General features: G+C 44.9%; 1 protein-coding gene across 1 annotated transcript in view; it reads left to right on the top strand.

The window, feature by feature from the left end:
• MTRR (5-methyltetrahydrofolate-homocysteine methyltransferase reductase) overlaps positions 1 to 13,725 on the top strand; it is a 69,907-nt gene extending 56,182 nt beyond the window's left edge. Inside the window, exons 13-15 of the mRNA XM_077493486.1 lie at positions 3,106 to 3,198; positions 10,183 to 10,365; positions 10,542 to 13,725. Coding sequence (XP_077349612.1) covers positions 3,106 to 3,198; positions 10,183 to 10,365; positions 10,542 to 10,686 — 421 coding nt within the window. The 3' untranslated portion in view covers positions 10,687 to 13,725. The remainder of the gene's footprint in view (positions 1 to 3,105; positions 3,199 to 10,182; positions 10,366 to 10,541) is intronic.
• Positions 13,726 to 15,114: the final 1,389 nt, after the last annotated feature.

Raw genomic sequence — 15,114 nt, 5'->3', positions numbered from 1 at the left:
GCACGACCGCGCAATTGTCAGTTAAAGCGACGCAGTGCCGAATCGCAAAAAGTGGTCTGGTCTTTGACCAGCAAATTGGTCCGGTCTGAAAGTGGTTAAGGAGGCCTGCACCCTGCCAATCCAAGTTGGGGATTGGTCAAGGCTCCTTGGAACACCCCAAGCAGCTTCACCGCTCCTCCCCTCTTCCCTTTCTGGAATATTCTAGAAGGCTCTGGAAAGAATTGGGAGGTCTTGGTGACGCTGTCTGTGAGTCACCAGCTCTGCTCTGAGTCATTCCCAACCCAGATCAAAACACACCCAGCCAAGCCTGTAAATCTGCCTATCCTAACAAAACCTAACCACTACACTTCTAGCAAACTAGAGGGTGCTACATGCAAATTTTTGCTTAAAACTTGGTCAGTTTGCTAATACTCTACCTTCCTTGATTCATCTTTTACCCCATTTCATCAATATGCTAAAGAAATTTATGAAATAAAGCCTTAATTTAAATTACATATTTTGTTTTAGACCAAGTGATGGCATGGCTTGGTCTCTGTGTTTCTCCATGCAGTGCAGGCAGGTCTTGGTTGGTGGGAGGGACCAGCAGGGTGCTGTACATAGCTTCCTGAACACATCACAGCACCCTGCCCCAGTACTCTCAAGAGCCATTAGTCCTGATGCAAGCAGTGGGAGGAGTTATGCAAATATTAAAATACGTTAATGGGTGGGTGTCAGTCTGGGGGAGTGGGTTTTCATTGGTATTTGCATACAAATTGCCCATATGTGATGCTGACCCTACCTATTTAAAGGAACTGAAATGCAATGAATGAAAGTGGGTAGGCCAGGGACAGTCAGGCTGGGGAGGAATCCATTGCCGGTAAGGGAACCCTACTGCGCATGCGTGAAGCGTGCTGCACTTTCTAATTGGCCCAGCAGGTGGGGGGGGGGTATCTGAGCTTCACCATCTCCGGAAGTGGGGAAGGGGACCTGTCAGAAACGGGTCCCCGTTCCCCCCCTCCCCCCTGAAAGGTGCCAAATGTGGTACCGAAGTGGGGGGAGGAGACGAATAAGCGGAAGTTCCACTTTTGGGTGGAACTTCGCTTTAAAGTTAAATTTTTTTTATTTATTTATTTTTTTACCAAAAAACGCTGGGCATATACCGTGTGGCATAAAATTGCATTGACCACCATTTTATTCCCTAGGGTCTCTGCTTAAAAAAAATAAAATAAAAATTAAAATGTGGGGGTTCTAACTCATCTTCTAGCAAAAAATGCTGTTTTTTTTACTTGTAAACAATCTTGTCGGAATCGGCCTGGTCTTTAAAGAGGAGGGCCGGTTTAAAAAAAATAAATAAATTAAAAGTCAGTAGCTGCAAACACTGTAGCTGCTGACTTTTAATAAGCACACTTACCTGTCCAGGGCGCCCGCGATGTCGGCCGCCCAAGGCTGACCCATCCCTCGGCTCTTGGTTCCCGACGCCGCCATTTTGGCTAAGGGAAACAGGCAGTGGAGCCTTGCGGCTTCACTGCCCGTTTCCTACTGCGCATGCGCGAGTCGCGCAGCGCTTTGTGAATGGGATGCGCTGTGTTCTGGGACACGCAGTTCCCAGAACACAGCGCGACCCATTACCCAGAAGGCGCCGCACGGAGGAGAGTAGACAGAAGATCTCCGCGGAGGAGGAAGAGGCAGATTAGGACGATGTGCCTAGCAACAGGCATTTCTGGTAAGTTAAAAAAAAAAAAATTTTTTTATTTTTTTCTAATTTTTAATGTATTTTTTTTTTCAGGGTGGCCCTCCACTTTAAGTGGCTAGTATTTGTATGCATCCTTCCAAGCTAGGGACCTTAGATCATAATCTCCTTGGGGGCAGGGATTGATGTAAATGAACACCATAAGGCCGGGTTCACACTATAGCGATGCGGGAACGCCGCGAATCCGCGGCGTTTTCCCGCATCGCACACCTCCCGCCGGCAGTTCACACTGCCCTATGCGGACGGCTGGGAGTGTCAATGTTATGTTAATGACACCCCCAGATCCGTCGGCATATCGCAGTGCGATCTGCCGACTCGCACAGGAATCGGATCGCATGGTGTGAACCCCCATGCGATCCGATTCTGTTGCGGACCCAAAAAAGGGTCCCGTGCGAGTTTGCTGTGGGAGCGCTGCAAATTCAGCCATACTATCTGTATGGCTGAACTCGCATCGCTACGGAGATCGGATGTAATTTGCTGTGCGAATCACATCCGGATCTCCCCCCGCAGCGGTGTGAACCGGGCCTAAAGGGCTGAATAAATTGTCAGGACCAACCAAAAATGGGCCAATGAAGGAGAATCGGCCAACCAAAGACAGTCTTGGGCGGCCAAGGCTCATTGATTGAGGTTGGGAGGGACGGCTCATTGATAGAGGTTGGGAGGGACGGCTCATTGGTGGAGGTGGGGGGGGCTTATTGTTGGGGGGGGGGAGAGGAAGGGGGAGGCTCCTTGATGGAGGTGAGTGGGGTGGCTTATTGATGGGCAAGGGGAAGGAAGGCTCATTGCTGAAAAAGTGAACACTGGTTCTAATAGAAAGTTGTCAGAACACACTGAGCATCAGTTTGTTGTGTATGGGGCTGTGTAGCTGCAGACCGGTCAGGGTGCCCATGCTGACCCATGTCTACAGCCAAAAGCACCTGCAATGGGCACGTGGTGGCCATGGTTTAAGGACCACAGTGAGTTCAGGGTGTTGACTTGGCTTCCAATTTCTCCTCCAATTCTCAATCCAATCAGCATCTGTGGGATGTTCTGGAAAAAACGAGTCAGATCCATGGATTCTCCGCCTCCCAATTTGCAGGACTTAAAGGATCTGCTGACAGCTTGGTGCCAGATAACAAAGCGTACCTTCTGAGGTCTAGTGGAGTCCATGGTGGGTGGTCCTAATGTTATGGCTGATTGGTGTACAGTATATGCCTGTGAGAAATAAATCTTTCATATGTCTGTCAGTGGTTTAGAGAAAGTAAAAACACAACTGTTGGGGTCAAAAAAATAAAGAAAAATGCAGAAAAAGTTTTGTAAAATTGATCACTCTGCCCTACAGCACACCATTTGTTTTCTGTTGATCCTGTTTAATTCGTCCCATTGTCTTCACACAGAGAGAAACTCCGGCAGCAGAACGGGGACGGGCCGTTTGGAGAGTCCTGGCTGTTCTTTGGTTGTCGCAGTCATGAGAAAGATTATCTGTTTCGGTAAATTGTTGCAGCATTCATTTTCTTATGTTGATGACCGTCTGTTCAGTTTGTCCAGTTTATTTTTATTTTTTTAATGACGCCTCTAAACCTCCTGCCCCATAGACTGCATATAAAAGCTGTACTGGGGGTGGTTTCCAGGACTAGCTTTGTAGTGGGGCTCCCCTAGAACTGCAAAGGTTATATTTTTTGCTAGTGTAGGGGTCCCCAGATTTTCTAAACAAAAAAGCCAGCTTACTGCTCTTTAGACTTTAGACTTTAGGGGGTCAGTGGGAGTAATCAGTGCCCTAAGCTTGGTGGTCAGTGGGAGTAAAATTTACATGGTGCCTGTGGTCAGTTGGAAGAGGAATAGTGCCTCATCATGGGTATTAGTGGGAGGAATAATGACCCTTTGTTGGTATCAGTGGAAGCAATTATACCTAGCTGTTGGTGTCATTGGGAGGGTAAGTGCCCCATCATTGGTGTCAGTTGAAGGAATAGTGCCCCACTGTTGATGTGTCAGTTGAAGGAATAGTGCCCCACCGTCAGTTGAAGGAATAGTGCCCCACCGTCAGTTGAAGGAATAGTGCCCCACCGTCAGTTGAAGGAATAGTGCCCCACCGTCAGTTGAAGGAATAGTGTCCCACAGTCAGTTGAAGGAATAGTGCCCCACCGTCAGTTGAAGGAATAGTGCCCCACCGTCAGTTGAAGGAATAGTGCCCCACCGTCAGTTGAAGGAATAGTGCCCCACCGTCAGTTGAAGGAATAGTGCCCCACCGTCAGTTGAAGGAATAGTGCCCCACCGTCAGTTGAAGGAATAGTGCCCCACCTTCAGTTGAAGGAATAGTGCCCCACCTTCAGTTGAAGGAATAGTGCCCCACCGTCAGTTGAAGGAATAGTGCCCCACCGTCAGTTGAAGGAATAGTGCCCCACCGTCAGTTGAAGGAATAGTGCCCCACCGTCAGTTGAAGGAATAGTGCCCCACCGTCAGTTGAAGGAATAGTGCCCCACCGTCAGTTGAAGGAATAGTGCCCCACCGTCAGTTGAAGGAATAGTGCCCCACCGTCAGTTGAAGGAATAGTGCCCCACCGTCAGTTGAAGGAATAGTGCCCCACCGTCAGTTGAAGGAATAGTGCCCCATCGTCAGTTGAAGGAATAGTGCCCCACCGTCAGTTGAAGGAATAGTGCCCCACCGTTGATGTGTCAGTTGAAGGAATAGTGCCCCACCGTTGATGTCAGTTGAAGGAATAGTGCCCCACCGTTGATGTGTCAGTTGAAGGAATAGTGCCCCACCGTTGATGCGTCAGTTGAAGGAATAGTGCCCCACCGTTGATGCGTCAGTTGAAGGAATAGTGCCCCACCGTTGATGCGTCAGTTGAAGGAATAGTGCCCCACCGTTGATGTGTCAGTTGAAGGAATAGTGCCCCACCGTTGATGTGTCAGTTGAAGGAATAGTGCCCCACCGTCAGTTGAAGGAATAGTGCCCCACCGTCAGTTGAAGGAATAGTGCCCCACCGTTGGTGTCAGTGGGATGACTAATGTCTCAGCTTTCATGTAATTTGAAGGAAAAGTGCTCTATTGCTGGTGTCGGTGGAAGTATTTATGCCCCACTGGTTGGTGTTCGTGAAAGGAAGAGTGACCCTTTATTGGTGTCAGTGGGAGGAATGGTGCCCCAAGAGTTGGATAAAGACAAGCAAGTGGCCACAGTTTGAAGACCCCACTGGTCTAGGATACCATTAAAGAGCCATTTTACTTGCCTTATTCCTCTCTCCCCCTGCAGTCTGCACTCTCCTCTTCTCTGATACTCCACATTGTGGGTTTGGCCCTCGGCAGCCTACAATACAGGACTGCTGGTTCTGCATTGTATGTGATGGCGCCACAGAGGATCTCTGAGTGTGTCTCAGTCCTGCAGCAATAGTCCTATGTTTTTGAACCCCCGTGCCACAGAGGGGGTATGAAGGAGAGTGACTCAAGTTTCAGTCACTCCTGGCTCAGAGCTACAACGCATATTTTTGGGGGCGACTTCCATGTTTAACGTTCACGTGCTATTATACCATAATTTATTTTATTCTTCATTGCGGTGCAAGTTTCTTAACCAGTTGCGTACCACCCGCCGCAGTTTTAGTGCGGCAGGTTGGCTCCGCTGCGCGAAATTACGTTATGTTATGTGATCTCCGTGAGTCCGACCGCAGGTCCCGTGGACCCGATGTCCACGGGGATACCCGCGATCGTCTCACGGAGAGGAAGGACAGGGAAATTCTGATGTAAACGAACATCTCCCCATTCTGCCTAGTGACAGGACACTGATCACAGCTCCCTGTAATCGGGGGCGGTGATCAGTGTAGTGTCACACATAGCCCCCCCCCCCCCCCCCACAGTTAGAACACATCCTTAGGACACACTTAACCCCTGCAGCTCCCGCTCCTGGTTAATCCCTTCACTGCCAGTCACATTTACACAGTAATCAATGCATTTTGAATTGCACTGATTGCTGTATAAAGGTAAACGGTCCCAAAATAGCAGCAAAATTGTCTGACGTGTCCACCGTAATGTCAGTCAAAATAAAAATCGCTGATTGCCACCTTTACTAGTTAATAAAAAAAAAAAAAAAAATACCATAAATCTATCCCCTATTTTGTAGATGCTATAACTATTGCGCAAACCAATTGATAAACGCTTATTGCAATATTTTTGGTAAAAAATGTAGAAGAATATGTATCGCCTGAAACGGAGGGAAAAAAAAAATTTTTTTTTTTTTTTTTTTTTTTTTTTTTTTAGATATTTTTTGGGGGAATATGTATTATAGCAAAAAGGTAGTAAATTGCTTTTTTTTTTTTTTTTTTTTTTTTTTTTTTTTTTGTTTATAGCGCAAAAAATAAAAACTGCAGAGGTCATCAAATACCACCAAAAGAAAGCTCTATTTGTGGGGAAAAAAGGACGCCAATTTTGTTTGGGAGCCACGTCGCACCACCGCGCAATTGTCAGTTAAAGCGACGCAGTGCCGAATCCCAAAAAGGGGTCTGGTCCTTTAGCTGGAAAATGGTCCGGGGTTTAAGTGGTTAGAGACAATGTCACCTTTTCCATGCAGGGCAGAGTGTCAGTGTTTCTGCAGAGAACCCCCCCCCCCCCACACACACACACCCAACCCCCGTGCCGACCCAAACCTCTTATACTCTTCCTTTCTTGGGCTTTATTGCAGCTCCTCTGCAGCCGGCACTTCTATGTGACCTGCTCTCCCGTGACCGTGCAGCCAATCACTAAGCTAGAGCACTTGTCACATGACATGTGGAGGAGCAAGGGAGTATAGGAAGTACAAGGGGGTTGGAGGGTGGGGTGGACCCTTTGCAGACACACTGTCACATTGTCCCACTTGGGGAAAGATGACTTTGCTTCCTCAAGAAGCTAGCACGTCCATTATTAAGAGATTGTGCCCTCCACATTGAATAATAAAACATATATGATGGTATGAATGGAGGCCGTCCAAAAAACGAGTGCTGTAGCTCTGGGCCTGGGTGGAAATAGAAGGTCTTTTATTTGGGTGAGATCCTGGAAAAGCTGAAGATCCCAAATCCCAACAAGAAGACGCACCTCTGCTGTGCTGGAGCATCCCCTTGTCAGGTCCAGGATTCTGGAGGATGTAAAAGGAAGACCTTGACCTTTTTAATGCAAGTTCTGTTTTGACTTAAAACGGACCTTCTATGCAAATGGAATTTGCACTTCCCTGACAGCTCCTTCCCCTCCGTCCAAATAATCAAGCTACAAATAAAACTTTATCAATAAAGAGCTAACAAAAAAAAAAAAGAATCTTGGTTCTGCCTTTCAGGAGGTGCGGGTGACGTGAGGTCACCCGCACTTCCTGAAAGCCAGAACCAAGGTGTTTTTTTTTTCCCCCCACACCTGCTGAATAAAACCAAAGAAATTTTCAAGCTCAACTTACCAACCAGTCTACGACCTTTGCCTAGTGCTGTGTGCTGGGTGTTCAGGGCAACTTTGAGGGCAGGGCCAGATTAACGTAGCTCCAAGCCCCTACCTTTTTAGTATAGGCCCAGCAGGGTTGGACTGACCATTTGGGCTCTGCCATTGCCCCACTGATGCCGTTCACTGCCAGAAACCCAGCCCCAAATTCATTTTGAAAAAATAAAAAATGAAATTGTAAAAAACTACTGACACCGTCCACTCCCCCCCCCCCCCCCCCCCAAAAAAGCATTGTGGAAAAAAATAATAATACCGTGAAATTGTAAAAAAATAAGAATTGCAACAAATATTAAAAAAAAATGTAAAGAAAGTATACAGAAAATTTGGGCTCATGCACACAGGTTCTTGCACATAGAGTGGAGTGTTCATAAGCAGTTTACCGGGATCGTTGGCAGCGGTGGAGGGGATCGCGTCTGTCCCCTGCCTGGGTATGGAGACGAGTGAGGGGAAGATGGGGCCCACCCATCTCCATATTATTGCAGGGTGTGGACGCGACGTCAAAACGTCACTTCCGCCCATAGCTCTTAAAGGGTCATTTTTTTTATTTTTTATTTATTTTTTTTTAATGACAAAATTATTATTATTTATTATTTTTATTGCATTTTAATGTAAATATAAGATCTGAGGTCTTTTTGACAATGATGTTTACATTTCTTGTAATAGGAATAAAAGTAACACAATTTTATTTTATTTTTTTAAACTGTGTAAAAATGTAAATTAAAAAGGTAAAATAAATAAGAAAAAAAAAAAAAATATATATATATATATATATATATAATTTAGAATATAATTTTTATATATTTTTTTTAAACGTACCCCTTCCTGACGAGCTCGCGCGCAGAAGCGAGCGCATATGTGACTAGCACCCGCATATGAAAATGGTGTTCAAACCACACGGTATCACGGTGAGCAATAATTCTAGCCCTAGACCTCCTCTGTAACTTAAAACATGCAACCTGTAGAATTTTTTTTAAACGTTGCCTATGAAGATTTTTTTTAAGGGTAAAAGTTTGTCGCCATTCCACGAGTGGGTGCCATTTTGAAGTGTGACATGTTGGGTATCAATTTACTTGTGTAGTTTTTTCCCCAAAAAAAGTGCGCTTATAAGACCTCTGCGCAAATACAGTGTGACAACGACCGCCATTTTATTCTCTAGGGTGTTAGAGAAAAAAAAAGTATAATGTTTGGGGGCTTGGTCCTTAAGTGGTTAAAATACCTACCGTATTTATCGCTATATAACATGCACCCCAAGTTTAGGAGGGAATATTAAGGAAAAAAACATTTAAATGCCTATCAACGCAGCCTTGCCCAGTGCCTTTGCAGCCTTGCCCAGTGCCTTTGCAACATTTCTAGATTTAAAATTGGTGCCGACTGAGCGGAGAGGAGCGAGCACCGACAACATACAGAAAGCCGAGTGTACTTCGGCTAGTCTCGGCTCCTCTCACAATCAGTGGAGGTGGGCGGGACTGCGAGAGGAGCCAAAACTAGCCGAAGTACACGGCCTTCTGTATCTCGGCTCCGTTTCTTGAGAATCAGCGGGAGATCGGCGTATAACACACACCCACGATTTTCCCATGATTTTAAGGGGGGAAAAAAGTGCGCTTTATACGCCGATAAATACGCTAATTTGTTTTAATTTTAAAAAAAAATAGTGTTTAATTTTATTTATTAACCTTAAAAACGGCCCTCCAAAATCCTCATCACCAGGGCCCATGATGCTCTTAATCCGTCATTGAAGGAGGGGTGGGCTTCACCTGCCCTCTGCCTATCCGTTAAAATGTATGTGCGCCCCCTGTGGAGACTCTTAGAAGTTAGAGTTGGGGACTAGAGAAAATGGGGGTGCCTTGATGGGGCTCTGTAACTTACGCATGTATTTGAAAATATATGTAGATGTAACCCTGGTTTAGACAGGTCAATTTGGCTAGTCGGTAAGTTGAGCTTGGAAATTTCTTAGTTTTTTTTTATTTTATTTGACATACATTGCCCTTCCAGTGCTCCTTGCTGCAAAGGCCAGTTATAGGTGGGGGCAGCGGCCACTTGTTTTGTATTGACCTCACCTCACTGATGCCTTCAGGGCACTTAGAATCCAGCAAGAATGGACTGGGGTGCATCCCCATGGGATTTTTCATTGACCAGCTATCCCAGCAGGCAGTGGTAAGTGCATAATGTCACGCTTGCCTCCTGGAAGCCGAAATTAAAGCGGGGTTCCACCCTAAAGTGGAACTTCCGCTGATCATAACCCTCCCCCCCCCCTCTCGTGTCACAATTAGCACCTTTCAGGGGGGAGGGGGGTGGAGATACCTGTCAAAGACAGGTATTTTCACCCACTTCCGGGCATAGACTCCCGTGGGAGTCTATGCCATTTCCTGCCCTGCCGCGCTGTCTGCTGGGACACACACGGGTCCCAGTGACAGCGCGGACAATTCCTATTGTGCTGCGCGACTCGCGCATGCGCAGTAGGGAACCGGGAAGTGAAGCCGATTCGCTTCACTTCCTGATTCCCTCACCTAGAATGGTGGCGGCAGCAGCCGAGAGCCGAGCGATCGATTGGCCTCGGCTGCTGGCATCGCTGGACCCCGGGACAGGTGAGTGTCCATTTATTAAATGTCAGCAGCTGTAGTATTTATAGCTGCTGGCATTTAATATTTTTTTTGTAGGTGGAATCCCTCTTTAAGTATTTTATTTATTTTTATTTGTGTGTGTGTGTGTGTGTGTGTGTGTGTGTGTGTGTGTGTGTGTGTGTGTGTGTGTGTGTGTGTGTGTGTGTGTGTGTGTGTGTGTGTATGTATGTATATATATATATATATATATATATATATATATATATATATATATATATAATATTATAATCTATATATCATTTTTTCTTTTTTTTTTTTTCTTTTACTGTTTGGGCAATGAGGGGCTGTCAGGAAAGTAGACCTTTCATTTTTCATGGAGGATCCGCAAAAAAATAAATAAATAAAATAAAAAAAGATGGTAAAGCAAGTGTCTGAGATATTTCAACATTTTTCTCTCCCTGTGGTTTAGAGAGGAACTGAGCAGTTTTGTTGAAAATGGCACTTTAACGCATCTAAAGGTCAGCTTCTCAAGAGAGGCACCCGGTGGTACAGAGGAGAATCACCCGAAATATGTTCAGGACTATCTGAAGATTTATTCCAAAGAAATAATTAAATTACTGACTGAATTAAATGGAATCCTTTATGTGTGCGGGTGAGTATACAGCGTGTTGCATTATGACAATTAGTTAAAAAAAAACAAAAAAAAAACACTTTTTGACACCTCGAAAAACCTCAAATAAAATGATTGACAAGAAATATCTATAATATATTTATCTTTGTGACTAATAGATTGTGATCATTTCTTTGTTTTTGTTTTTTATCTTTCAGAGATGCAAAAAATATGGCCAGAGACGTCAATGATACATTAATGAACATTATATGTGCGGAGCTTGGTGTGGACAAATTAGAGGCGATGAAGACGCTGGCCTCGCTAAGAGATCAGAAGCGCTATGTACAGGACGTTTGGTGCTGAGGAGCCGTTTACTGCCTTATTGTTACTGTTCTGTACGGGCCATGCTGGCCTTGTGATGTGCCCGGAATATACCACCTGTATTGGATATGGATCCTATTGTCAGGACAGTTCACTGCAAGCCTACCTCACAGGGTTCAAGGACTGTCCATTAAAGGAAAATTCACACTAAGGGGTTTATTTTTATATGTATATAAAAAAAAAAAATAATTCACGGAGCTATTCATCCTTTGAAACTATGTGTACAATTGAATGGGAGCAAAAACAAAAGTTTGTTTTATTTTCTCTCCAGATTAACCACTTTCAGCCCCGGACCATTTTGCTGGTTTAAGACCAGACCACTTTTTGGGATTCGGCACTGCGTCGCTTTAACTGACAATTGCGCGGTCATGCGACGTGGCTCTCAAATAAAATTGACGTCTCTTTTTTCTCACAAATAGAGCTTTCTTTTGGTGGTATTTTATCACCCCTGCGGTTTTTATTTTTTTGCGCTATAAACAAAAGTAGAGCGACAATTTTGAAAAAAACACATTATTTTCTACTTTTTGTTATAATGAATATCCCCAAAAATATCTAAAAAAAAAAAATAAAATTTTTTTTTTAACCTCAGTTTAGGCCGATACGTATTCTTTTACATATTTTTGGTAAAAAAAAAATGCGATTATTGATTTGGTTTGTGCAAAATTTATAGTGTTTACAAAATATGGGATAGTTTAATGGCATTTTTGTTAATAATTTTTATTTTTTTTTTACTAATGGCGGTGATCAGCGATTTTTATTTATTTTGACTGAGACATTATGCCGGACACATTGGACATTTTTGACACATTTTTGGGACCATTGTCATTTATACAGCAATCAGTGCTATTTAAATGCACCGATTCCTGTGTAAATGACACTGGCAGTGAAGGAGTTAACCAGGGGGTGACAGTGTAGGAGTTAAGTGTTCCTAGGGACGTGTTACTAACTGTGGGGGGCTGGGCTGTGTTTTAGTGAACATTGATCTCTGCTCCAATCACATGGAGCAGAGATCAGAGTCACTTGTTGCTAGGCAGAACGGGGAGATGCTATTTACATCGGCATCTCCCCATGAGACGATCGCGGGTATCCCTGCGGCGATCAAGTCCGTGGGACCCAAAACCGGACTCACGGGGGTACCGACCGGCACGCGATGGCAGGGCGGCAAATGCAAATGGACATACCTGAACGCCAATTTGCCTGCCCATGCCATTCTGCCGACGTACATCGGCGTGCCCCGGTTGGGAAGTAGTTAAATGTTTCATAAAAGGCTCAATCGGGGGAAATGCCACATTATGGGCACTAGATGGTGCTGATGATTTTAGGAAGTAAATGCTTTTTTACTATAATTGTGCGTTTCTGATAACGTTCGCTTTTTTTTTTTGCCACTATTTGCACAGATGTACATGCAGTTTGAAAGTACGAATAGCACAATTTTATTATAAATACACCCCCTTACTAGTGTCCGTTACCCTAAAATGTTTGACGTATGTGTCCATGTGGATGTTTCTAAATGTAATCTTTTCTTTTCATCGGATTGACCTCATAATTTGTCAGTCTTCCTTGTAAAGTGACAAACCTCAAAAATGGGGGGAGTATGGAGAGGAATCTGATCCCCAGGGTGTAGAGCTGCATTGGATACCCCCAATACTGAGGTGAGTCCCCATTACCGACCTGCACTGCTAATCGCCCTCTATCCACCCCTTCTGTCTTCTCTCCCTCTCCCTCTCCTCTTCTCTCCCTCTCCTCTTCTCTCCCTCTCCCTCTCCTCTTCTCTCCCTCTCCTCTTCCTCTCCTCTTCTCTCCCTCTCCTCTTCTCTCCCTCCCTCAAAAGTCCACAGGTTAGGACTTTTTCTTGCCTTGTCCTGGACGCTGCCAACCCATGCTATGCCCCTGTAAATCCTGCCATGCGAGGAAGAAAATCCATGCTGGCGTGATCAGTTTGCAAGGTATTGTATAGAGGGCAGTCTGGATCCTCCTCTTCTGGAGTCCCCCACTGGCATTCTCCACTCCTTCATCAGCATAAAGTGCAAACAAAAAATTCTAATTTGGAAAAATGTATTTAAAGTGATTCTAAAGGCCAAAAATATTTCTGAATTAAAATAATAAACATGCTTACCTGCTCGGAGCAATGCTCTCTCCTCCTCCAAGTGCCCCCTCAGCAAGCCGTGTGCTGAGGTGGATCCATGCGGGGGCATTCCTGAGCCGGGCAGTGTGTGTCCCTAGAAACAGACAGCGCCGCTCAACTACACCCCCCCTCCCACTCCATCTTCACAGGATTTAACTGACGGCAGCAGGAGTCTCCTGTGGGTGGAGGGGTGCAGAGGTGCCACAGGTGAGACCACGTTGGATCTACAGAGTAGCAGTGGAGTGTGTCGTTCCTTAATGCAGGGACTGCATTAAAGTGGAGTTCTACCCATTTAAAAGTCGGCAGCTACAAAAAGTGGAGACTTTTAACAATCAGACACTCACCTGTCCCACCGCTCACGGTCCCGCTCCTCTCCACAGCGCCGGAAATTTGTAACTGCGCGTGTGCGAGCCACTCTGCGCGCTGTGAACGGCAGAGGCAATCTTCTGGGACCTTTGACTTGTCCCAGAAGATTACAGGGAGAGGTGAAATTCTTTCCGGCGCCGTGGAGCCCCAGGAGGAAGTGGGAGCTGGATGACGCAAAAAAAGAGGGTATCCCCAAAAAAAAAAAATTGCATGCCAAAACTGGCACGTCGGGGTCACCATCACTTAAAGCGTAAGGTCCATTTTTGGGTGGAACTCCGCTTTAAGGTAAAAAAAAAAAAAAATTATCCTTTGAAAACCACTTTAATGTGTCTGGAATTCCAAACTGAATCAATACTCTACTTTATATTTTCATTTTACTGTACTGTTTTAAATTTTATTTTTATTTTTTTTTCCTTTTACCATGTCTGTCTTTACCGTGTCTTAACTTTTGAAAAAAAATGAGTCCTAAAAAGCTGCTAAAACTGAGCTGTATTCTTAAGAGTTTTAAATAAAGTCCTTCTACTAAACCATTGAAGTGCACATGTGCCCAGGATTTTTATTTTTCTTTATTTTTTTTAATAGTTTATAAACATGTACAGTAGTTATTAGACCATCACAAATTCACCAAACATGCATGACCGTCTAATATCCCTAATGGAATTCATCAATGGGAAGAGTATCTACATCGCCCTGGTCGGGATTGCAGGGACAGCTGTGACCCTGAATTCGTTCATTCCAAATGATTGGAGATGTTAAAGAATGTGTGTGTGTATACAACCCCATAAAAGTTTGGGGCGCTGTGTAAAGTCGACATGAAAACAGAATGCAGCGATCTGTAAATCTCATACACCCGTATTTTATTCACAATAGAAAATAGAAAACTTATCAAATGTTTAGCCACTTCACCCCCGGAAGATTTGGCTGCTCAATGACCAGGCCATTTTTTGCGATTCGGCACTTTAATTGACAGTTGCGCGACCGTGCGATGTTGTACCCAAACAAAATTGACGTCTTCCCCCCCCCACAAATAGAGCTTTCTTTTAGAGGTATTTGATCACGTGTGTGTGTGTGTGTGTGTGTGTGTGTGTGTGTGTGTGTGTGTGTGTGTGTGTGTATATATATATATATATATATATATATATATATATATATATATATATATATATATATATATATATATATATATATATATATATATATATATAAAAAGAGCGACAACTTTGAAAAAAACAAATAATATTTTGTACTTTTTGCCATAACCATTCCCCGACTGCCTCACACAGATATACTGCGGCAGATTAACGTATTATTAAAGGGGTTGTAAACCATATTTTTTTTTTTTTAACCACTTGAGACCCGCGCTATAGCCGAATGACGGCTACAGCGCGGACCTCCTTTGCCGGGACTACGTCTATTGACGTCGTCCCGTGCACGAGCGGCCTGCGCGCCCCGCGCTCTGTGATCGGCGAGTCTGAGACTCGCCTGATCACTGATCCGAGCAAGGGGTCGATCCTGACCCCTTACCACGTGATCAGCTGTCAGCCAATGACAGCTGATCATGTGATACAACGGAGCTGGTAATCGGCTATTATTCCTCCTCGTGCTGTCAGCGCGAGGAGAAAAAAAAAGGCGATCACCGGCGGCCGTGATCGGGACATCAGTCCCGATCACGGCCAGTGCCCACCTGCCCCCTGCCAGTGCCACCTGATTAAAAAATAAGTGCCCCCCGTCAGTGCCACCCAGCAGTGCCCATAGTGCCACCCAGCAGTGCCCACAATCTGCCTCAACGGTGCTGCACCCCAGTGCTACATATCCGTGCCCATCAGTGTCATCTACCAGTGCCCATCAGTGCCGCCCAACAGTGCCACCTATCAGAGCCACCTATCAGTGCCCATCAGTCCCATCTATCAGTGGTACCT

This window comes from Lithobates pipiens, unplaced genomic scaffold (genome assembly GCF_037356315.1).
Source record: "Lithobates pipiens isolate NorthernLeopardFrog02 unplaced genomic scaffold, aLitPip1_a1.2 Scaffold_19, whole genome shotgun sequence".
In the NCBI taxonomy this organism is placed as follows: Eukaryota; Metazoa; Chordata; class Amphibia; order Anura; family Ranidae; genus Lithobates; species Lithobates pipiens.
This window is presented reverse-complemented; position numbering and strand designations above follow the sequence as displayed.